Source organism: Piliocolobus tephrosceles, chromosome 11 (assembly GCF_002776525.5).
Source record: "Piliocolobus tephrosceles isolate RC106 chromosome 11, ASM277652v3, whole genome shotgun sequence".
Taxonomy (NCBI): Eukaryota; Metazoa; Chordata; class Mammalia; order Primates; family Cercopithecidae; genus Piliocolobus; species Piliocolobus tephrosceles.
This window is the reverse complement of record NC_045444.1, coordinates 45,030,421-45,056,639: the sequence shown is the minus strand read 5'-3', so window position 1 is coordinate 45,056,639 and position 26,219 is coordinate 45,030,421. Positions and strand designations below refer to the sequence as shown.

The following is a 26,219-nucleotide window of genomic DNA, read 5'->3' as shown; positions in this document are numbered from 1 at the left end:
GATCTCGGCCCAGGCTATAGTGCAGTGCTGCGATCTCGGCCCAGGCTAGAGTGTGGTGGTGCTCTCTCGGCTCAGGCTGGAGTTCAGTGGCACGATCTCGGCTCAGGCTGGAGTGCAGTGGTGCGATCTCGGCTCAGGCACCGCAACCTCCACCTCCCAGATTCAAGCGATTCTCCTGCCTCAGCCTTGCTGAGTAGCTGGGATTACAGGCATGTGCCACCATGCCTGGCTAATTTTTGTATTTTTAGTAGAGACGGGGTTTCTCCGTGTTGGTCAGGCTGGTCTGGAACTCCTGACCTCAGATGATCCGCCCACCTCGGCCTCCCAAAGTGCTGGGATTACAGGCGTCAGCCACCATGGCCAGCCAGTAGTTTTGTATTCTTTAACAAACCTCTCTTTATCCCTCTTTATCCCACCCTGCCCCCACTTTCTCCAGCCTATAGTATCCTCTGCTCTATTTTTTGCTTCTATGAGATCAATTTTTTTAAGCTTCCACATGAATGAGAACATGCAATGTTTAACTTTGTGTACCTGGCTTATTTCACTTAATGTCCTCTAGTTCCATCTATGTTGCCTCTAATGACAGGATATTTCATTCTTTTTTGGTTGTATAGCATTCTGTTGTGTATTTTTGCCACATTTTCTTTATCCATTTATCTGTTGTTGAACACCTGGATTCATTCTGTATTTTGGCTGTTGTGAATAGTGCCGCAGTAAACATGGGGATGCAGATGTCTCTTCAATACAACAATTTTCTTTTGCTTTGGATAAATTCCCAGTAGTAGGATTGCTGGATTATATGATAGCTCTATTTGTAGTTTCTTAAGGAACCTACATACTGTCCTTCATGGTGGCTATACTAGTTTACATTCCCACCAACAGTATGTAAGAGTTACCTTTTCTGTGCGTTCTTAACAGCATCTCATTTTTTTTTCTTTTTTTGGCAGGGGGACGGAGTCTTGTTCTGTCGCCCAGGCTCTGGAGTACAGTGGCGCGATCTCGGCTCACTGCAAGCTTTGCCTCCCAGGTTCACGCCATTCTCCTGCCTCAGCCTCCCTGGTAGCTGGGACTACAGGCGCCCACAACCATGCCCAACTAATTTTTTGTATTTTTAGTAGAGACGGGATTTCATCATGTTAGCCAGGATGATCTCGATCTCCTGACCTCATGATCCACGTGCCTCAGCCTCCCAAAGTGCTGGGATTACAGGCGTGAGCCACCATGCATGACCTTTTTTTTCTTTTTTTCTTTTTCTTTTTTATAATAGCCATTCTAACTGGGGTGAGATAATATCTCATTGTGGCTTTGATTTGCATTTCCCTGATAAGTAGTGATGTTGAGCATTTTTTCGTATATTTGTTGGCCATGTATATGTCTTCTTTTGAGAAATGTCTGTTCAGATTATTTGCCCATTTTTAATTGTTTTTTTTTTTTTTTTTGCTGTTGAGATATTTGAGTTGCTTGTATATCCTGGATATTAATCTCCTTTCAGATGTATTATTTGCAAATATTTTATTCCATTCTGTGGCTTTTCTTTTCACTCTGTTGACTTTTTCCTTTGCTGTACAGAAGTTTTTTCATTTGATATAATTGCATTTGTTTATTTTTGCTTCTGTTACCTGTGCTTTTGAAGTTTTATATATAAAATATTTTCCCAGACCAATGTCCTGTTTCTCCTAGTAGTTTTATCATTTGGGGTCTTACATTAAGTCTTTGATCTATTTTGAGTTGATTTTTGTATAGAATAAGAAGTGGGGATCTGGTTTCATTCCTCTGCATATGGATATCCAGTTTTCCTGGCACCATTTATTGAAGAGATTATTCTTTTCACAATGAGCATTCTTGGCACCTTTGTTAAAAAGCAGTTGGTTGTAGAGGTATGGATGAATTTCTGGGTTTTCTATTCTATCCCTTTGGTCTGTGTGTCAGTTTTTATGCCCGTACATTGCTGTTCTGGTTACTACAGCTTTGTAGTTTATTTTGAAGTCTTGGTAGTCTGATACCTCCAGCTTTGTTCTTGTTGCTCAGTATCGCTTTAGCTATTCAGAGTCTTTTGTAATTCCACACACAATTTAATATTTTTTCTTTATTTCTGTGAAGAATGTCATTAGTGTTTTGATAGGGATTGTGTTGAATCTGTAGATGGCATTGGGTAGTATTGTCATTTTAACAATATTTATTCTTCCAATCCATAAGCATGGTTGTATCCTCTCATCCTCTTCAGTTTTTTTCATCAGTGTTTTATAGTTTTCCTTGTAGAAGTCTTTCACTTCTATGGTTAAATTTACTCCTAGAATTGGGTTTTTGTTTTTGTTTTTGTTTGTTTGGTAGCTATTGTAAATGGGATTGCCTTCTTTATTTCTTTTTCACTGAATTCATTGTTCATGTATCAAAATGTTGCTGAGGCTGGACACAGTGGCTCATGCCTGTAATCCCAGAACTTTGGGAGGTGGAGGTGAGAGGATCACTTGAGCTCAGGAGTTTGAGACCAGGCTGGGCAACATGGCAAAACCCCACTCCACAAACAATACAAAACTTAGCTGGGCATAGTGGCATGTGCCTATAGTACCAGCTACTTGGGAGGCTGAGGTGGGAGAATGGCTTGAGCCCAAGAGGTGAAGTTGCCTTGGCTATTTGTGCTCTCTTTTGGTTCTATATGAACTTTTAAATAGTTTTTTCTAGTTCTGTGAAGAATTTCATTGGCACTTTTACAGGAATAGCATGGAATCTGTAAATTGCTTTGGGTAGTATGGCCATTTTAATGATACTTATTATGCCTATCTGTGAGCATGGGATGTTTTTCCATCTGTGTCATCTCTGATTTCTCTGAGCAGTGTGATGTAATTCTCATTGTAGAGATCTTTCACCTCCCTGGTTTGCTGCATTCCTAGGTGTTTTATTGTTAGCAAAAGTAACTTTTTTGTTTTGTTGATGTTTTGTATTTTTGTCTCAATTTGGTTTATTTCTGCTCTGATATTGTTTCTTTCCTTCTACGAATTAGGGGTTTGATTTGTTCTTGCAGTTCTAGTTCCTTGAAGGGCATTGCTAGATTGTTTACTTGAAATCTTTCTACTTTATTGATGTAGGCATTTATTGCTATAAACTTGCCTCTGAATACTGCCTTTGCGGTGTCCCATACGTTTTGGAATGTTGTGTTTCTATTTTCACTTATTTCAAGGAATTTTTAAATTTCATTCTTAATTTCTTTTTTTACCCAGTAATTGTTCAGGACCCTGTTGTTTATGTTTCATGTATCTGCATAGTTTTAAATGTTCCTTTTGTTATTGATTTATAGTTTATTTCCATGTAGTCAGAGAAGATACTTGATATGATTTCAAATTTTTAAAATTTTTTGAGATTTGAGTCCTAACATATGTTCAGTCCTGGCATATGTCCCATGTACTGATGAAAATAATGTGCATCTGCATCTGGTGGATGAAATGTTCTATAAGTGTCCGTTTGATCTATGGTGCAAAGTGATTTTCTGTCCAGAAAATCTATCCAGCGCTGAAAGTGGTATGTTGAAACCCCCAGCCTTTATCATATTAGGATCTACCTCTACATTTGGATCTAATAATATTTTGCTTTATGTATCTGAGTGCTCTGGTATTGAGTGCATATATATTTACAATTATTATATTCTCTTGTTGAATTAATCCCTTTATTATATAATTGTCCTTCTTTGTGTCTTTTAATAGCTTTTAACTTGAAGTTTTTTTTTATCTGACATAAGTATAACTATTCCTCTTCACTTTTGATTTTCATTTACATGGGATATTTCTATCCATCCATTCACTTTCAGTCTGCATATGTCTTTACAAGTGAGAAGAGTTTCTTACAGGCAGCATGTAGTTGGGACTCGTTTTTTTAATCCAGCCAGCCAGCCAGTCTATGTCTTTCAAATGGGAAATTTAATTCATTTACATTCAGGATTACTATTTATAAGTGAGTGCTTACTCCCGTCATTGTATTGATTGCTTTTCAGTTGTTTTGTATAATCCTTTGTTCCTTACTTCCTTGATTATTATTTATTTTTGTGGCTGGGTGTTTTTCCATAGGGATAACAGTTTATCATCAGGCTTTTTTAAATTATGTGTGTAATAGTTTCCTTTCTCTTTCTCCTTTGTGTATTAGCTTTCCCAGTGAGTTTTATAGTTTCATATTTTCATGATGGTGGTTATCATCTTTTTACTTTCTCATATAAGACTCCTTGAGCATTTCTTGCATGTTTAGTCTAGTGGTGATGAATTCCTTCAGTTTTCCTCAGTCTGTAAAAGACTTTTTTTCTCCTTCATTTCTGAAGGCTAGCTTTGCTGGATATAATATTCTTGGCTGGCAGGGTTTTTTCCTCACACTGCTTTGAATATATCATCCCATTCTCTCCTGGCCTATAAGGTTTCTGCTGAGAAATCCACTGTTAGTCTAATGAGGATTTCTTTGTATGTGACTTGACACTTTTAATGCTTTCAGAATTCTTTGTCTTTTGACTTCTTACAGGGTGACTATAATATGCCGCAGAGAGGACCTGTTTGGGTTGAATTTCTTGGGATTCTTCGAACTTTCTGGACTTGAATTTTCATCTTTCTCCCAAGACGTGGGAAGTTTTCTGCTATTATTTCATTAAATTTGTTTTCCTCACATTTTCCCTTCTCTTCATCTTATTCTAACACCCGCAAGAATATTTGTTTGCTTAATGGTGTCCCATAAATCCTATAGACTTTTTCATTCTTTTTTCCTTTTTCTTTGTTTTCCTTTCTTTCTTTCTTCCCCCCTCCCCACCCCCTTGGTCTGCCTGTGTTATTTCAAAAGACCAATCTTTGGGTTCAGAAATTCTTTCTTCTCCTTGGTCTACTCTGTATTTTTGGTCCAGTCTTGTATTTTTTATTTTATTCATTGAATTATTTAGCTCTAGCACTTCTGTTTGGTTCTTTTTTATATCTGTCTATTTGTTGATTTTCTTATTCAAATCATGATTTGTTTTCCTGATTTAGTCTAATCGTCTTTATGTATTTTCCTATTTCTCCTATCAAACCATATATTTGTACCCATTAATCAATTTCTCTTACTCTCCCTCTCTCACTACCCTTCTCAGGCTCTGGTAACCACCAGTCTACTCTCTACATTCTAGAGTAGAGTAGCTTTTTTAGTTCTCACACCAGAGTGAGAACATATAATAATTTGTCTTTCTGTATCTGGCTTATTTCACCAAGGATAATGTCCTCCAGTTCCATTCATTTTGCTGCAAATAACAGGATTTCATTCTTTATGACTGAATAATATTCTATCCTATAAATATACTGCATTTTCGTTATCCATCTGTCTATTGATGGGCATTTAGGTTGATTCCATATTTTAGCTATTGTGAATATTGCTGCAGTAAATATGAGAGTACAAATATCTCTTCCATATATTGATTTTCTTTCTTTGCTATGTATACCTACTAATGGAATTGCTAGATCATATGGTAGTTCCATTCTTAGATTTTTAAGGAAACTTCACACTGTTTTTCATAGTGAATAAGCTGGTTGTCTACCTTGATCTCACTTTTTTCAGTCTAGAAACTGTGAATTTGGGGGAAATTTTCTGTGTGCTTGGTTCCCGGTAGAATGAGGGTAGAGAAGCATCATGGATGTGGAAGTCCAATTCTCTTACCATCTGCTCAGAGTTTTTTCACTTCTCTCTTGCCCTGGGAACTGTCTCATCCTCATGTTTGAATTTTGGGATGTTGCTGGTGATCATCTCAGTGCCATATATTTATTTTTGGTTTTCTGAGTGGTTGGCGGCAGGGGCAGGTGGGCAGTGGGAGCAGGAACTGAAGCCAGCTTGCATCTGTGCCACTATTTTAGAGTCCATTCTTCCTTTCTAAATATAAATATTCTGCTGAGTTAAAGGGTAAGAACTGATCCTAGTATATAAAATAAAATAATTATATCTGAAGAGATGTTTAAGTTCATTCTGTTTTTCATTTAACATGCATTTATTAAATACCTATTGCGTCTCAGGCAGTGGACACCAAAAAATTGGATAAAATTTTGTTCCTACCATCATAAAGCTTGTCATATAATAGGGAGATCAGACATATACATATATGCAGAATCTAGTAACTGATTGTTGAGAACAGAGTAATGCATGAATTTAGAAAAAGAATACTGACTTCTGGCAGAGATCTGGAAGAGATCATGGAAGATTTCATGTAGAAGGTGAAATGGAACTGAAGAAAATGAGTATGGTTTGGACAGTTAGAGACCAGGGAATATCATACTAGCAAGTGGGAACAGCATGAGCAGAGCATGAGGATTGGGAAGCTTATCCCATGTTTGTGGAATAGCAAGTTATAGAATTTGACTGCAACATAAGATGTGTGAATGGGAACATGAAAAGGGATAGATTGAGGTACTTGAATGCTATGGTGAACATTTCCTAAAGAATAGGAAATCTTCGAAGGATTTTGAGCTAGAGGATCAAAAATCCTTTGAAGGATTTTGATTACTCAGTCAGCATACATGTATTGAGTGCCCATTATTTGCCTGCACTGTACTGGAGATAAATGAGTAAAAGCAGACATAGTCCCTGCTCTCATGGAATTTAGAAGTAGAAAAATATTCATCAAATAATCACACTAGTATAACATTGTATTTATGACAAGGCTAAGGAGCATGGTCCTGTGAGAACCTGTCAGAGTGGGACTTAGCTCCTGAAAGATGTCAGGAAAGGATTCCTGTCAGGGGACCCTTTCATGTTAAAGTGAATCTTAACATGAGAGCTACAAAATGAGTGGTGTTAATGAGGTGAAGAGGAGCAGAGAAAAGCAATACAGATAAAGGTAATAGTATATATGAAGCCCCTGCAGTCAAAGGAAAAATGGTGAGCACAGAAGGACCTGTACAGAAGAATAATGGAAGGAATGAAAACAGAAAGGAAGAGCAAAGCTCAGAGGCTACCCAGGCATTTCCATTTAAGTCATCCAATGAAACTAATAAGCATTTTAGTCTAAAATCCTTCAAAATATTTTGCTGATTGTTCTTACACTGTTTATAATATCAAAAGTTTTTAAATTTTATTTTTCAAACTTTTCTTACAACTATTTCTTTTAATTTTTTCTTCTTATTTCTACCTAGTTTTAGGAAACACAAGGTAAAATCTTTTAGTAATGATCCTTGAGATCTGCCCGTATCCAATGCTGTATTTTAAGTAAAGGTAATTCACCCATATGGCATTTTAAGAGGAAACCATAATAACACTATTCTCTTGATATATAGGGTTGGATGTGTCCAGAGCCTGCATCAGAAAGGGAGGACTTGGTATATTTTGAACATAAGTCATTTACTAAATTGTGCAAGGAGCATGATGGAGAATTTACTGGCGAAGAAGAAAGCAGTGCACATGCACTAGAACGGAAGAGTGACAACCCCCTAGATATAGCTGTAACCAGGCTGGCTGATTTGGAGCGGAACATTGAAAGAAGGTATCTGAAGAGCCCCTTAAGTACCACCATTCAGATCAAACTGGATAATGTGGGCACAGTTACTGTCCCTGCTCCTGCACCATCCATTAGTGGTGATGGTGACGGGTAGGTTATTGAGATTAACTTGAAAAATTATTGTGCTTCTTTGCTAATTGGAGCCTATTTTCTATTGCCTGTTATCTATGTATCTTCTTGTATGTCTGTGATCCATACGGATCATGCTATTTGCATGGTGCTTTGTAAAAACTTTTTTTTTTTGTTATGTGCGTTGATAATCCTGCAAAGTGATCTTACATTTACCTGGTTGTGACTAAGCTTTGAGGCACGTAGCCACAGTCTGTGCACTACATCAAATTTAGTTGCTTAAACCTTATACTTATTGGCTGTTACATGTTCTTGTCATTGCTTGGCTTTCAGTGTGATGATTGTTTCACATTCAGTAATCGTAAGTGTGGACATGACCTACTTAATTTTTCTATATTTCAATGCAGAATTGAAGAGGATATTGCTCCAGGGCTCAGGGTATGGAGAAGGGCATTATCAGAAGCTCGCAGTGCTGCACAGGTAGCTCTGTGCATTCAGCAATTACAGAAATCAATAGCATGGGAAAAATCAATTATGAAAGTTGTAAGTGTTTTTATTTAAGAAATATTATAACTAATTTACTTTGTCCTGTTTCTTCCAACCTCCAGATCTTTCTTAATTATACATTACCTACTGTCATAATAATGTATGCTATATTTGAGAGTTTTTCTAATTCTAAAAGATTTTTTATACTTTCCTCCTTACTGAAGGAATCTTTCAAATGTGTTATCTTTTATTTTTTAAAATCTTGCTTCTGCCTCCTTTGAATATCATTTATAACTCTAACTGAAGTTGTCTCCCACATTCCGTCAGCACAATAATTGTTAATCTAAATCTTGAAGGCCGTTTCACTGTTGTAAACAGTTCCATTGCTAACATTACCTGCTATATTACTGCATTGCTAAAATGTCTTTTTCTATCAGTTTTCATTTTTTAATTCTAAGAAGCACTTAGATTAGTAAATACAAAATAAGCAGAGAACTCTTAGTTTATGTGCTTATATCATGTGTTTGGCATCGGATGTGGTTGACATGAATAGTAGATCCTTTAATCTTTCCTCTACTAATTAAAATTGGTTTTTCACCTTTCTACAACCCCAATTAGTTTATCATTTAGTTTATCACAAAAATCTCTATTTTGTGTCAGGCACCAAAATGCTGTGTGTTCAAAATGCAAAGCTATAATTCATGTTTTCCAGAGAAATATTTATTTCAAATCACATACAAGTGTCCCTCTTGCCTCTTTTATATTACCATATATAGAATTATCTATTCTATGTAGTCTTTTATGGATTACTTTAACATTTACTTTTTTTTTTTTGAGACAGAGTCTTGCTCACCCAGGTTAGAGTGCAGTGGCACAGTCTTGGCTCACTGCAACCTCCACCTCCTGGGTTCAGGTGATTCTCCTCCATCAGCCTCCTGAGTAGCTGGGATTACAGGCACCTACCATCACGCCTGGTTAATTTTTGTATTTTTTAGAAGAGACGGAGTTTCACTGTGTTGGGAAAGCTGGTCTCAAACTCTTGACCTCAGGTGATCCGCCCGCTTCAGCCTCCCGAAATGCTAGGATTACAGGCGTGAGCCACCATGCCCAGCCACCATTTACTTTGAATTATGGACTAGCTTTAAAATTTAAACATTTGAGATTCTTTTCATGAATGGCTAAAGGTGAAATTCCTTTATTTAAAATGGTTGTTCCCCTGAAGAAAAGAAGTGATTCTTAAATAACTTAGCATTCTTTCTTTTGTTTTTACCTTTATGCTTAGACTACTCAAGGCCTTATTAATTCCACACAAATAAATTACGTTTCTTCTATGGTTTTTCACCGCTTCCTAAAATATCTACGAATCTGCAGTTTCATAATATGCTCGAATACAGGCCTTTCTCAATTCAGATTGGAATTTACTATAATTTTTTTTTTTTTTTTTTTGAGACAGAGTCTCTGTTGCCCAGGCTGGAGTGCAATAGTACAATGTCAGCTCACTGCAACCTCAATCTCCTGGGTTCAAGCGATTCTTCTACCTCAGCCTCCCAAGTAGCTGGGATTACAGGCATGCACCACCACGCCCAGCTAAATTTTGTATTTTCAGTAAAGACAGTGTTTCACCGTGTTGGCCAGGCTAGTCTTGAATTCCTGAACTCAAATGATCCGCCTGCCTTGGCCTCCCAAAGTGCTGGGATTACAGGCATGAGCCACCACACCTGGCCCAGAATTTACTATAAATTTTAAGGCACTGTTCGATTCATTTAGTATTGTTTTTACCAGATACAAATATTTTTTCCTTCTAAAAATTATTATTAAAACCAGCTTGAAAGTCACCTTAGACAAATATATTTGGTGAGATCTAGGCAATAATGGTTTTTTTTTAAAAGAGAGACACTGAGACTGAGTTCTTGCCAGATATGGTGGTACATGCCAATAGTCCCAGCTACTCCAGAGGCCAAGGCATGATCATTTGAGCCCAGGAGTTCGAGGCTGTAGTGTGCTATAATCACACTTGAAAATAGCCACTGCACTATAGCCTGGGCAACATAGTGAGACCTTGTCTGTAAATAAAATTGAAAAAAAAAATATTAAGTCCTAGATCAAAATGAAATTTGTATTTATATTTTTCTCATCTACACCAAAGCAATCATCATGTGTTCAGTTTTATTATAAACTTATACACAGAAACCTAAAACTTGTATCAAAATCTGCTTTTATATTGATATATTTAAATTCTGCAATCTATAGCTTTATTTCCATTTTTGCAAATTCATTAACCTTTCCCCTGTTCTTCATCTACCCTTATTAATCATATAATTCCAGCTCTCACAATCTTCATTTCCTTTTTAAAATGCTTAATAATACATTTTTTGCTATGAAACTACCTTGAAAAGAAGGCAGTGTTTCATATTCAAAGATTAAGAAGCACTTTATAACCTTTAGAGACATTACAGTGCCTATAGTAATCCTCATAGTAAGTCCTAACAAAATATTAAAGTGCTCAATATCTTTAGAAATACCCTGTTGGACAAAGACCAAGCTTACCAAGAAAAAGAGGGAGTTGTCATAATTTGCCTCCAGATAATTCTCTGCCCACGGTATACTTTATATTGTTGTTAAACAGTAGGCAGCATCCACTATTTTTTACTGTAGTAGCAGAGGAATTAAAACCAAATAATAATATATTTACTGTAACATATTATGAGCTATTACTATAATTTTTCAAAATTGTTACGAGTTTGATATCTGTCACTCTTTCTTTAAAAGTATCAGGAAATAATTTTATTTTTAAATCCTAAGTGTGAGATGTAAGACAGACCTTGTAGTATGTATAGTTACCTAGTAGAGAAAACAATGAGTATTTACTTATGTTCATGAATCTCATCTTTAAATTGTGTTGTTACAGGGATATAAATATAACCTTGCATTGTTATTTCTCAGTGAATACTTTTACAGTAGAAGTTTTAACAATGTAACTCAAATGTGGAGAAATAACACCATCTTAAGATATTCAGTGATGTTGATGTTAGGAAAGGTCATAAAATGGATACTGATTGTTGGAATATTAAACTCTGCTGCTTTTGCTCGTGGTAACCATGCCAATGTTAATATGAAATATATAATATATACATTTGATAAACATTTGTCAACTTGAATAATGTGTCTGCTGTTTTGATAAGATTCTACAGCTATCATTGGTATACATACTAAGTTATATAAGACCATTTTAGACTTTCCCAGACTGATATAATGTTGCATTGAAAATTAAAGTAAGTTTGAACAGTTAAGCTATTTTGTTTTTAAGAGCATATAAATACCTAACTTAAAGTAGTTAAATGGTTTCTGGTTAAATGTTTTCATTTTTTAAAATATGGACTGCAGAACATTTTCTTTTGTGACTGGAATATGAACTAGTTGTCAAAAAACAATGTTAGTGCTTACCATATTTTACAGCCATCTTGAAAGTTTTTACTTGTCTAACTTTTCTTCTTTCCTTTGTAAAACTTACTGTACAGAATATATGTATGTGGAAAATGTCTTCTTTTTGCAGATTTAAAATTTTTATATTAGAAAATTTTCAATAGAAAATAACTAGTTTTATTTTTAATTCTAAAAAAATAAATAATGACCTCTTAATTTCTTACATGTATCTTTTTTTCCTTAGAAATTTGTAGGATCCATTTTCTGCACTTGTGACACATGTTTGATTTGGGTTGATTTTCAAAGTTTCCCAGTTTGAACACATTTTCCAATCTATTACAATATGTATAGATGAATTAGTCAAAAATCTAGGGTTATCTTTTAATTATACATAATTATGATACTAATACAAGTTTTCTAATTTTGATTTTAAAAAATACTCTAACTCTTATTTCTTTCTCAGGATATCATGAGGATGCTAAGATAAGCAAAAGATGAAGCACATTAAACAAAGAAAACACCATGTATTAAAGCTATTCATTGCTTTATGTGCTCTAATGTCATGTTAATTATTTCATATGTTAATGTGTACATGCTTCTGAAATGTGTGCAGGCATTCTGCCTCTAAGCTTTGTTCTTTGCAGTGTACTTGAAATGTGCATTTACCCCAACAGAACTGCTCACCCGTCATGTGGTCCATATCTGTGTAACGAAAGATACATAGATGTGTATGGCTACTATATATTTGTTAGCAAGCGGAATGTTCATTACTAATAGAAATTAGGAACTATGGTGCATTGAACATCCCAATAACTATTATTCATGGCGGATGGTTAATTTTAAATGATTTTTCATGTATTATAGTACTGCCAAATCTGTCGAAAGGGAGATAATGAAGAACTGCTTCTTCTTTGTGATGGCTGTGACAAAGGCTGTCATACCTACTGCCATAGACCCAAGATTACAACAATCCCAGATGGAGATTGGTTTTGTCCAGCTTGCATTGCTAAGGTAAGACGATCTAAAACTAAACTTTTTGTTTTATTTTATCTTTTTTTTTTTTTTTTTTTTTTTTTAAATACAGGGTCTCAGTTGCCTAGGCCAGAGTGCAGTGGTATGATCATAGCCCACTACAGCCTAAAACTCCTGGGCTCAAGCAATCCTCTGGCCTCAATCTCCTTAGTAGCTGAGACTACAGGTGTGCACTGCACCCAGCTAATTTTGTTTTTCTTTTTCTTCTTTTTTTGTTTTCTTTTGTTTTGAGAGAGATACGATCTTGCTATGTTGCCTACAGTGGTCTCATACCTGATCTCAAGCAATCTTCCTACCTCAGCCTGCCAAGTCACTGGAATTACAAATGCAAACCACTGCACCCAGCTCCAAACAACTTTTTAATTACTAGATCAAAATGCAGAGTTTTATGGTGTTTATATTTTGAAGGCAGACTCTAGGTATTCCCTACCTCAGTTACTTTCTCCCATATTTAAACTCTTAACCTAATTATTAACAGTAAGCTAATTATTAACAGTCTCTTAACCTAATTATTAACTACCTCTCCATAAACTCACTTCAAACATCCATCTGTCCACCTCCTTTCTTCCCTTCCAGTTCACTCCCTGTAGCATTTCAACTCCAACAATCCTTTGATCTCACCAGGACTTACAGTTTGTCTTAAGACTTTTCACTGTTGCTCTCCCATTTCATGTCCTGTCTTTTCCTCCTAATCTGTCTTAGGTGTCACTATCCCATTATCATCCCAATCATTGCTTCCACCATTAGGTCCTTTGCCTGCACCTGCCCTTAGTAAAAACCGTTATTCTGGTTAATACAACTCTCTGATTTCTCTAGCACCTATACCTTTGTATCTGAATATAGCTGTGCAATACTCAGCCTTTAAATTCAAGGCATTAAGGCCCGGGTATGTTGCCTCACGCCTGTAATCCAAGCACTTTGGGAGGCTGAGATGAGCAGATCATTTGCGGCCAGGAGATCAAGACCAGCCTGGCCAACATGGCAAAACCCCATCTCTACTAAAAATACAAAATTTTAGCCAGGCAAAAATTAGTGGTGGCACATGCCTGTAGTCCCAGCTACTTGGGAGGCTCAGGCAGGAGAATCACTTGAACCTCGGAGGTGGAGGTTGCAGTGAACCCAGATCATGCCACTGCACTCCAGCCTGAGCGAGAGTGAGACTCCATCTCTAAATAAATAAATAAACAAGGTGTTAGAGGGCCTTTAATGATGTCAATAATTTATGTCTAGCTCTGTCTCCTCCATCTTAATTCTCAGCTTATTGTCATTCAGCTGAGAAAATGGAAGCAATCAGAAGAAAATATCACATCTTGCCACCACATCTGCTGTCCTTCTGCATCCAGGCTCACATACCTTACCTTCTCTGCTGTTGCCATGAACTCCTAACTAAGCGATTTTTCCCACTTGTGCCTCAGATTCCATCCCTTCTTAGCACCTTGGGAATGTTATTCCAGCAGTTCTCCCTTCTCCTGCATCATCAATTTCTCCTTCTCCACTGGGTTCCTCTCTTTAGCCTACTGATGTGCTGCTATCTCTCCCATCTTAAGAAAACTAAACAAAAACCCTCTTCTGTCCTCACTTCTCCCTTGATCCAGTTCCTCCATTTTTTCCTTCCATTTACAGAAAAACTCTCGGAAAATGTTTCGTTCTGGTTCTATCTAATATCTCTCCTCTGGTTTACTCTTTGTTTAAGACAGAATCTTGATCTGTTGCCTTGGCTGAAATGCATTGACACTATCATGATTTATCGCAGTCTTGAGTCCCCCAGGTTCAAGTGATCCTCTCACCTCAGCCTCCCAAGCAGCAGGGACTACAGGCCTGTGCCACTATGCCTGGCTTTTTTTTTTTTTTTTTTTTTTTTTGTAGAGATGGGTTCTCACTATGTGCCCAGGCTGGTCTCAAACTCCTGGGCTCAGCTGATCCTCACACTGCAGCCTCCGAAGTCTGGGATTACAGGTGTGAGACAGCACACTCGGCCCTGATTCACTCTTGAACTCACTATAGATTTTCACCTCCACAGCTTCTCCAAAAGTACTCTTACCGTGGCCACAAACAGCATTCACATTTCCCACTCCAGTGATCAGTACCTATGTCATCTGACCTATTACATTTGATAGAGCTGAACTCTTTCTCCTCCTTGAAACATTGATTTTCACTTGACTTCTAACATACCATACTCACCTGGTTTTCTTTCTAGTCTTTGCTTCTTCTCAAATCTCCTTCACTGATTTTTCCCCACCTCCCTGATCTGTAAACATTGGAGTGCTTTCTTTGCCTCAAGGTTATCATCTGTAAAATGGGATAGTATCTGCTCTGTAAAATGGGATAGTATCTTATTTGTGAAGATCAAATAAGGTCGTACATGTAAAAGTTTTTATAACTTTATAGTTATGTGAAATGTTTACTTTAATACTTTATTATATTTTAGACTATATTTCACAAGATAGCAAGTAGTCTTACATGGCATCATATTCACTAATAATCATTTTTTTATTATTTTGATTATTCTCATTACTTGATCATTTTTGTCATACATAGTTAAATATAACAACAGCAGTCTTCACAGATTGTACATAAAATTACCTTTTAACTTCATAACTGTTAAGTTATAGAAAGTTTCTCTAACACTCTATGAATTACTAACAGATAAGTGTTTTCGGTCTTGGGAGTATTACCTGGTAGGTCGTTGGATGTTTGTTTTCAATAAATTCTCTTAAATTAGTGTCCTAGCTATCTGCCATTCAAGGAGTAGACTTGGAGACATAAGATCTGTAATCTCATTTGAGCCCTTCTATGTGCATACAACTTTCTAAACTTCTGCTTTTTTTTGTTTTTTAAATGTAGTGAACTAGATGTTTCTTACAACAATAAAACTCTAAACATTGATTTTGATATATAAGGAAGAGTTAAGGTTTTTAAAGTATCTTTCCAGTTAATTCATAGTTATTTAAAAATATTTATACTATATATATACCTTGTTCTCAAGTGGGTTTTTCTGCATCCATTATCCTGATTAACTGTTTTTACTGTGCGTGTATGTATGTGTGTATGTATGTATATATGTGATCACAGGATCACAGAATTGAAAAGATGTGTATGTGTTTGTTTATGTGTGTGTACATATATATACAACATAGCTATACCTCAGTATCTGCAAGGGATTAGCTCCAGGATCCACCATGGATACCAGAGTCCACAGATGCTCAAGTTCTTTATATAAAATGGAATATTATTTGCATACAACCTACACACATCCTCCCATATACTTTAAGTCATCTCTAAATTATGTATAATACCTAATAAAACATAAATGCTATGCAAATAGTTATTATACCATATTGTTTTTTATTTATTGTTTTTTATTGTTATGAGGGGGTTGGATTTTTTGTTTTATATTTTCTTTTTTTTTTTTCTATTAAGACAGAGTCTCACTCTGTTGCCCGGGCTGGAGTGCAGTGGCATGATCTTGACTCACTGCTGCAACCTCCGCCTCCCGGGTTCAAGCGATTCTCCTGCGTCAGCCTCCTGAGTAGCTGAGATTACAGGTGTGCGCCACAACGCCTGGTTAACTTTTGTATTTTTAGTAGAGACAAGAGTTTTGCCACGTTGGCAAAGCCGGTCTCAAACTCCTAACCTCAAGTTATCTGCCTGCCTTGGCCTCCCAAAGTGCTGGGATTACAGGCATAAGCCACTGCGCCCAGCCTTTGTATTTTCCATTTGCAGCTGGTCCAATCCATAGATGTAGAACCTGCAGATATGGAGGTCCAGTTGTATTAGTACACACTCTTAGATATACACACACATACACACACAAACTCACTATTAGACATTTGAAACTTCAGTGCCTGCAAAAGCCAAATGAATGACATGAAAGAGTTCATTGGACCCCTCGTGGGCACTGTGGCAAAGAGGGAAGTCATGGCCCTATTTAAATTTAACAGTCAAAGCTCAACTTCACCCAATTGCTGTCATGTAGGAATGTGGGCCCCATGTTCGAGAACCCACTCGTATTTCAAGGGAAGTCGAGACTATGGATTTTTATGTCCTCCCAAATATTAAATATTGGAAACAAATTCAGAATTTTTACAAGCATTATATGAACCAAATACATTCTGTGGCCTGTTTGGAGCCTGTCAGCCACCAGTTTGTGACTTATAGCAATATATAAACAGGAAAGGTATGTGCTATTGTTCATGAAATCTGGTAAGTGTTGCTTAAGACCCACTAAGTTCCTCTTTGAATTTGTATTGTAGCCAAGAAAAGGTGATGGGGGTTGGGGGGATGCCCTGCCCAAGAGCAAACTAATAGGTAATGGAGTAACTTGATGAAAGTTTGCTTTTGAAATATGTGTATTTGCACTATTTAATGAGATCAGTTGACACACATCATTTTTTTTGTCTTTTTTTTTTTTAAATCACAAGTTTTTTTATTCTGTGGTTTCAATTTCATACTTTCTTTTTTTTTTTTTTTTGAGACAGTCTGTCACTCCATCACTCAGGCTGGAGTGCAGTGATGTGATCTCAGCTCACTGCAACTTCCACCACTGGGTTCAAGTGATTCTTGTGCCTCAGCCTCCTGAGTAGCTGGGATTATAGGCATACACCACCACACCTGACTACATTTTGTAGTTTTGGTAGAGATGGGGTTTCACCATGTTGGCCAAGCTGGTCTAAAACTCCTGACCTCAAGTGATCCGCCCCCATTGGCCTCCCAAAGTGCTGGGATTATGGGTGTGAGCTACCATGCCTGGCCCAATTCATATTTTCTTTTTGTGAGTATTAATTTGTTAGAAAATTATCCCAAATAATATTTTAGTTCAAGTAGAAACTAGATGTTTTGGCCCACTATTCATAAAATTTTTTCTGTTTTAAGTAACACAGCTATTTAATCTAACTTGTCATTAAATGAACTTTTCTTCATTATATTAAGTACTCTCTTTTTTAATGATTTCAGAGTGCTAAAAGCTCAGTGTAATATAAAAACCCAAAATAATCAGATTTTAATGAATATAAATAAGTGGAGAAGAGACTGAATAAAACATATTAATTATTTCAGTTAGTGACGGGGATTGTGATTCTTTGATATGATATAGTGAAAGCGTTGAATTTATGGTTTGCCTTATTTAGTCAATTAAAATATCTCCTTAACTATACTTTAACCTGCCAATAAAGAAGCAAATAATTTTAACTGCTTAAGAGCATTTTTAAGTAATGTACTGGCAGGGATCATGAAATCCTCAAAGAAACTGCTATGAAATACTCCAAAGAAATGTTTTTCAGCCAGTTTTAAGAATACTGCCAACTTTATTAGCCAGGCATGGTGGCACACACTCATAGCCCCAGATACTCGGGTGGCTGACATGGGAGGATGTCTTGAGCCCCGGAGGCTGAGGCTGCAGTAAGCCATGATTGTACCACTGCACTCCCAGCCTGGACAACAGAGTGAGACTGCCTCAAAAAAAAAAAAAAAAAGAAATACAGCCAACTTTAAATTATTGCTACACTGATTATGTGACTTTGCAGTCTAGGATTTCTTAACAATCTGGTTAAGGTAATAGTTTTCTAAAAGTGTTTGGTATTAACCACATATTTGGAAAATAAAAATAAAAGTCATACATTGCCAGAACTTTACCTATCTTTCTTTTATGATCTATTATATTTATTATAACATTTAACTCTCAAAAGGCAGTTTTTTTTTCTCTACGAATACAGTGTGGGGCACCCTTCTTGTTGCAGCAATGTGCTGCCTGCAATTTGTAGTTACATTGCGTAAGACCACGTTGAGGTTTCTTTTTTGCATGTAATTCTAGAGCTAGAATGACTAGCAAGTATGTGGCTTGTCATCCTTATTTTTAAAATGAGAAAACAGGGCCTCACAAATATTTTTGCTTAAAGTTAGTAGCAGAGCCGTAGCTGGAATTCATATCGTTTGATTCCAAGTATAATGTCCTTTATGTCTTTCTTTCTATGTTGTTTTTCTCAAAAACAGATATCTTTTTATCCCATCTTTCACCACTGCTTTGTTCACACCTGGGAACCACAAGTTTGTGGAACTCTCTTCTTATTGCAAATACTTTTTATTTTTTATCCAGGAAAAAAAAATCAATTTCTAGTAGATTTGATCACTTGGACTTCTCTATTTGACACTTCCTTAGCTCTTTTTCATTTTTGGCCTGGCTTTTTATTACCTCTTCAACTTTCTTATTAACAATCTCTGTATTTTCATTTATATTCATCTTTGTTCCTAATTCTTTTGTATCTTTAAACTCATTCAAGTAGTGACCTAGCCTGAAAGAATACTGCAGACACCCTCTGTAGATGAATTACCATGAGATCAACATCTTCAAGTTTTAAGAATTCTTAAGATAAATAGACCTTTCATGTTTTATTAGATTTTTATCCTTATATTATGAGAGGAAGAAATACACAGAACTTCCTTAAGAATAATAGAGTTATCAACATTCTAAATCCGAGTTATTCTTTTTACTTGTTTGTCCTGTCAGACTTTTCATAATTTAAAATAATAGAAGGTCTGTAGACAGTCACTTTCTTACACCTCATTTACCTTTTTTAAATTAAAGGCAAGTGGTCAAACTCTAAAAATCAAAAAACTTCATGTCAAAGGAAAAAAGACTAATGAGTCAAAGAAAGGCAAGAAGGTAACTTTAACAGGAGACACTGAAGATGAAGACTCTGCATCTACAAGTAGTTCACTAAAAAGAGGAAACAAAGACCTCAAGAAAAGAAAAATGGAAGAAAACACTTCTATTAACTTGTCAAAACAAGAAAGTTTTACTTCAGTTAAGAAACCAAAAAGAGATGACTCCAAGGACCTAGCTCTTTGCAGGTATTATTTCCGTTTTCATGCACTGTATATTTATAATGTCCCATTTTATTTGTTTAGAAACCTTTTACCATATCAAAGCTTCCTTTCTGACAATTTGTGGAAATTAAAAAATATAAAGCATAAATGTTAAGAAAATGTGTAAGTATAGTAAATGTATTCCTTTATCTTCTTTTAGTGTTAATTTGCATTGAGTTTTATTTGAAAGATTATAATTGGGCCTGGCACATTGGCTCACACCTGAAATCCCAGCACTTTGAGATGTCAAGACAGGCAGGTCACCTGAGGTCAGGAGTTCAAGATCATCCTGGCCAACATGGCAAAACCCTGTCTCTACTAAAAATACAAACATTAACTGGGTGTAGTGGCGTGCACCCATATTCCCAGCTACTCGAGAGGCTGAGGCAGGAGAATCACTTGAACCCAGGAGGCAGAGGTTGTAGTGAGCCAAGATGGTGCCACTATACTCCAGCCTGGGCGATAGAGCAAGACCCTGTCTCATACATATATAAAATAACTGAAAGCTTTTTTAATTAAAAAATAAGACCATTGTAAAGTAGGGATACTGATTTCAATCATTATTTTCTTTAGTATGATTCTGACTGAAATGGAAACTCATGAGGATGCATGGCCTTTTCTACTCCCTGTAAACTTGAAACTTGTTCCTGGTTATAAGAAAGTTATTAAGAAGCCTATGGATTTTTCCACAATTAGAGAGAAACTAAGTAGTGGACAGTAAGTAAATCATTTCAGTTCACTAAATATTTATTGAATACCTGATATATGCTAGGCATGTTTGTCATGAGCCAAAGATATTTTAATCAACAGCAAGATCTAGGCCCTGCCTTTGAGGCAGGTGTGTGTGTGTGTGTGTGTGTGTGTGTGTATGTGCGTGCACGTGTGCTCACACGTGCGTATTTGGTTAGAGTAGAACGCTGTAGAAGAGAAACCAACTAAAATTATTTAAGAAATTAAAAACCAATGTAATAGACCTGCTTTTGACATTGAAAGAGCACCAGCAACCCAAGCTGAAGGTAAGGAAAAGTATTAGGAGAGCCTCCCAAAGTAAGTAACATGTAAGCCGGAATTTGTATTCTGCATCCATGGAGTATCGACCACATGTCACATGGATTTAACAAAAATTGACTCAAATATTGTTAGATTATCACAATGTAAAAATAGAAGATCTCTGGAAGCTTTACATATTAAGAGCTTTAATGTGAGTTATTGGAGAATACCAAAATTCCATTTATGAAATGTAGGAGAGAAAACTATTAGTTGCTCTTCTCTACCATATTCTCTCTGCAATCCTATTCCAGGAATAAAGTTACTTATTTTGGGAGGCTTTCCTGATACTCATAAAATATATATTTTAATTACATTGTTATTATCTAGTATATTATTTAGTTCTTCCTATACATTTTTTTGGTGAAAATAACTGTACTCTATGATTTATATTCAATTTAGAAGAGTTAAATAGAACTTATAATGATCTGTGTCCCTCACATATATCAAGTGATTTACTAGGTTGACCAAATGACTAATTTATTTCTTTGGAGGATGAAATAACAGTCGTCCAAAGGTTTATGTCTGTTTTGTTTTATTATTTTTTAATTACAGAAGGGACCTGCCTAAATTCAGGAAGCATTTAAAACCATTGAAATGATTGATTGGTACTGATTGGTTCCAATATGTAAACACTGTTATCTAGATATGGACTAGTTCTTTTGTTTGGCCTTTTTTTTTTTTTTTTTTTTTTAAAGACGGAGTTTCACTCTTGTTGCCCAAGCTGGAGTGCAATGGTGCATCTCGGCTCACTGCAACCTCCACCCCCCTGGGGTTCAAGCAATTCTCCTGCCTCAGCCTGCCAAGTAGCTGGGATTAGAGGTGCATGGCACCACGCCTGGCTAATGTTTTGTATTTTTAGTATAAATGGGGTTTCACCATGTTAGCCAAGCTGGTCTCAAACTCCTGACCTCAGGTGATCCGCCCACCTCCACCTCCCAAAGTGCTGGGATTACAGGCGTGAGCTACCAGGCCTGGCCTTGTTTGTTTGTTGTATCAAAATAGTCAGTTGTCTAGGTGGATGGCACAATGAAATTTGTAACTAACATGGCCTAGAAAAAGAATTACACATGAAGACTTTACTAGTATTTAAGTTAACTCTTGATTTTAACTTCCATCATCTTCCAATTCCTGGATAAAAGATTAATGTAAACCTCAAAATCCTTAAAGCAAATAGGCTTAGAAATATATATAATAAAAAAAATGCTACAAAATCATATGGGCCAGGCGAGGTGGTTCATGCCTGTAATCCCAGCACTTTGGGAGGTGGAGGCAGATGGATCACTTAAAGTCAGGAGTTTGAGACCAGCCTGGCCAATATGGTGAACTCTCGTCTCTACTAAAAGTACAAAAATTAGCTGGGCGTGGTGGTGTATGCTTGTAGTCCCAGCTACTCAGGGATGAGGCACGAGAATCACTTGAAACCGGAGGTGGAGGTTGCAGTGAGCTGAGACCACGCCACTGCACTCCAGCCTGGGCAACAGAGTGAGACTGTCACAAAAAAAAAAAAAAAAAAAAGCTACCAAATCAGAGCTCCTTTGGGGAAGAGGAAGAGAGAAGGAAATAGTCTGTGTAATCCTGTTTGTGATGCCAACTGTGTGGGAAGCAAAACTCAGTGGATTCAAGCTCCTTGAACTTTCCACTTTGAGTTGTTTGACCGAGCCGAAATTAATGAGTTGGAGCCAAAACTCACAAACCATACTTCAAATTTTTAAACTAGAAATTTTTAGAATAGAGGGAGGGGCCTACTTAAATGAATTTTTCTGATTTCCGTTAGCTGCCCCATCCCATAAAGGAAGGACACACATATGAGTTGTATACTTTTTTCACCTAGAATCTCATCTAGAATTCTCTCCTGGATTCCACTCTCCCTAATGTTAATCATTAACCTTTTCTTTGGGTAAGGAACAAAGAGAGAAGTAGTTCTCAAATTAACTTTAAAATATTTTATAAAAATTATTCCCACACTTCCCACACATATTGTATGATTCCATTTATATGAAGTATCTATAATAGATAAATCCATAGAGACAGACAGAAGATTGGTGGTTGCCAGGTGCTGGGAAGATGGAGGAATAGGGAGTAAGTGTTTAATGAGTATGGCGTTTCCTTTCAGGGTGATGACAGTGTTTTAGAGGTGATGATAATGCAGTCTTGTGACTTAAATGCCACTGAATCGTCACCTTCATATGGTTTATTTTATGTGAATTTCTTAACCTCAATAATAATAAGCAAATAATTCCTAGGAAAATGGATGAGGTTACCTAAGGGCTGACTTAACTCTGTGAGCACATTACACATAGAAAAATATTCCTTTCATTATCACACAGAAGAAGGGAGTGAAAGGTCATACAAGATATGTCACCAAAGAAATAGAATTCCACTTCGACAAGTTCTCACAGCGTCAGTGCCTCATAGGGTATTTCTCTTTTTTTAATTTTTATTTAAGTTTTTGTGGCTACACAGTAGGTGTATATTTATAGACTACACGAGATGCAGGCATGCGATGCATAATAATCACATCATGGAAAATTGGGTATTCATCACCTCAAGTATTTATCCTTTGTGTTACAAATAATCCAATTATACTCTTTTACTTATTTTAAAGTGTACAATTAAACTATTATTGACTATAGTCTCCTTGTTGTGCTATCACCTACTAGGTCTTATTCATTCCTTCTATTTTTTTGTGCCCAGTAACTATCCCCACCTCCCCACTGCACTTCCAGCCTCTGGTAACCAACCTTCTACTCTGTTTCCATGAGCTCAATTGTTTTGATTTTTAGATCCCACAAATAAGTGAGAACACGTGATGTTTGTCTTTCTGTGCCTGGCTTATTTCACTTAATATAATGACCTCCAGTTTGATCCACGTTGTTTCAAATGACAAAATCTCCTTCTTTTTTTTAATAAATGAATGGTACTCCATTGTGTTTAAGTATCACATTTTCTTTATCCATTCATCGTTGATGGGCACTTAGATTGCTTCCAAATCTTGGCTGTTGTGAACAGTGCTGCACCAAACATAGGAGTGCAAATATCTCTTTCGTATAGTGACCTCCTTTCTTTTGGGTATATATCCAGCAGTGGGATTGCTGGATATCATGGTAGCTCTGTTTTTAGTTTTTGAGGAACCTACAAACTATTCTTCATAGTGGTTGTACTGATTTACACTCATGGGATATTTTTAATGGTTACATTATTTTAGTATCCAGCTTGTCATAGGTTAGAGTTAACTTAAAATTTGCATTTCTAAAAGCTGTCTTTTAAAATTTGTTGAATTGGCTTGAGTTGGCTTGAAATGACCATTCCCTTCTTACTAATAAGCTTACGTAGATTCATCCACCTTTCTTTTTCTCTTTTCTGTTTTTCTACAGAGAAAGAGAATTGAGCTTATCCCACCAGAAAAGCACAGAAGCCATAGTACCTCTTGTTGAAAGACAGACCCTTATAATGTTACCTCTAGTAGAGACATAGCATATGCTTGTTTTGCTTGTTTGAGTTCGTCATACTCTAATGCTTGGGCAGAAGAGCATATATGAAGAGAAGAGAAATGGGAAATGGGGAAGACTTAACACAGAGCACCATATCTTGGGGTGTATATAAAAGCTACAGGAAAAGTGTAATTTTTATCGTTGCATGGGGAGCATTGACATGATTTCTACTGCAGCTGAGCATTTTCAAATACAGATAATAGGATCCTGCAAGTGATACATTTGGTCAGAGAACTTAATAAACTAGTCAAGTGGGATAGGTCCTGTGACAGAATTGTGTGATACAGGTCAAACAGGAGACAGGTTATGGGGAAAATGCCTGTTGAAATATGTTTTGATCTTCGGAGAAATCTATTTTTCCATTTAACCTGTTCTTTAAATCCAGTATGTTTCAGAACACACAAAAATTTTTAAATGTTCCATTTATAAGAGGGTATCATATATATCAGTTTAAATGCAGTTATCCTAATCATTTTTCTTTCATTGTTACCCTTTATTAACTCTTGTTTTGTTTACAAAACAAATCCACTGTATGAAAGCAATCTCTAATTATGTGTTTTCTTTCAGGTATCCAAACCTTGAAACCTTTGCTCTAGATGTCAGGCTTGTTTTTGACAACTGTGAAACATTTAATGAAGATGATTCTGATATAGGCAGAGCTGGCCACAATATGAGGAAGTATTTTGAAAAAAAATGGACAGATACTTTCAAAGTGAGCTGAAGTTATAATAATCTCTTTATTTTTTTCCTTTTAAACAAGGACAAATGAGACCAGCAATGTGAACTGTATTTACATAAATGTGCAAGGCACATACATAATGACTTTCTTTTTCCTTAAGATAAGTATAAAAAAAAGAAGTATCAGAAGAATGATACCATTTTTAAAGGCTTCACTCCTACAACAACCAAGGCCCTCGGTTATTGGTTTGTGTGATTTATCAGCTAATTTAGGTAGAACAGGGAAGCACACCCAAAGAATTTTCAAAGGAAGGGGTGTTATAGTGCAATAGCAATTAAAATATATCAAATCGCACTGAATACTCAACACCAGAGCTCTAACGTGGGAAATGGTTCTCCTTTCCCTCTCAATAAATATCTATTTTTCATTTTTTTACTTTGTAGTTTATTTTTTAGTGAATGTATTTAATTTTATGAATTATTTATGATTAAACCACATCCAGAATCTTCGTTTTCTGTGAAAAGGAAGAACTAGAAAATTGCTTTAAATCTTGAAAATACAACAAGGAATGTTTTAAAATATAAAACAAAGCCAAGTTAAACTGTTTACACTGATGTGCTATAAAAGCACCAAAAAGAAACTTTACTGTAGAGTTACAAGTACATTTATATATATATGTTGCTGCATCACTTGTGTAGTTAAATTGTATTTCAAAACAGTGAAAACATTGACATGTATATACTGTTCATTCTTGTTTATATTAAGTCTTGTTTTAAATATGTATTATGTGTATATATTGTTTGCAGACATTATTGTTCATGCCTTAGAGGATTGTAGCATTTTATTTTCGTCTGAAGGTAATGATAGCTATACAGTCTGTACAGTAATTATCCTCTACCAACACTGTGGCGTCTCCTTAATCTTGGTAGTGCCTGCCTTTGAAACAGGGTGTAGGGGATATTAGTTTTCCATTTTTCTATTTTGTTATATAATTTTAAGCCACCAGGGCCTAAATTAAAGTATAATCATTTGTATCCATGTGGAATAAAATTGTGACAATTTCCTACGCACACAGTATTTTTTCATAGAAACATTTCCCTCCCATTTGCCTTGCCTCAGAAATAAATTTAAAAGACATTTGTAACCACTGTGTTTTATCTACTGTGTGTTGTGGTGGCCTGTTGGAGGCAAATAGATCAGAATTTTTTTTTTGTACCTATGTAAGAGTACTTGAAGTTTTATTTAAAATAAAATGTTGTGGAAAAGGTAGCATTCTTTTTTTTAGGAGTGTTATTTTTCACTATGTATGGCACGGATACAATAAAAGGCTTTTACAAACTAATTTTTTAGTTTTTCTTAATATACCTGAAAATATATTCTTTTTTAAAAAGCCAGTTGATTTAAATTTGATTTTTGCAGAGACCTAAAGGAGGAACAGTGTGTAGAGTGTGGTTCAAAGAGCACTGGGCTGGGTGGAAGAGGGTGAGTTTAAGTCAAGTGGCCAAACTTCTGTAGCCTGTAAGCCTCACTGGTCTGTAAACTTCTCTGGACCTGGTCTTCTTATTTCACATTTTCAAGATGAAAATCCTAGAATACATTAGATCTTGTTCTGGTCTGAAAAATGCCTCTATGGGTAGCCAAACAACTC

The 26,219-nt window shown here is 36.1% G+C and overlaps 1 protein-coding gene across 23 annotated transcripts in view; it reads left to right on the top strand.

Annotated features, from left to right (window-relative positions):
* BAZ2B (bromodomain adjacent to zinc finger domain 2B) overlaps positions 1–25,913 on the top strand; it is a 430,125-nt gene extending 404,212 nt beyond the window's left edge. For 15 of the 23 annotated variants that reach the window (XM_026454040.2, XM_026454052.2, XM_026454069.2 and 12 more), the window contains 6 exons: positions 7,260–7,570; positions 7,957–8,092; positions 12,323–12,469; positions 19,071–19,336; positions 19,925–20,068; positions 24,460–25,913. In XM_026454040.2, coding sequence (XP_026309825.1) covers positions 7,260–7,570; positions 7,957–8,092; positions 12,323–12,469; positions 19,071–19,336; positions 19,925–20,068; positions 24,460–24,613 — 1,158 coding nt within the window. In that variant the 3' untranslated portion in view covers positions 24,614–25,913. The remainder of the gene's footprint in view (positions 1–7,259; positions 7,571–7,956; positions 8,093–12,322; positions 12,470–19,070; positions 19,337–19,924; positions 20,069–24,459) is intronic. The other 8 variants (XM_026454067.1, XM_026454063.2, XM_026454065.2 and 5 more) reach the window with 5 other exon arrangements.
* The last annotated feature ends 306 nt before the right edge of the window (positions 25,914–26,219 follow it).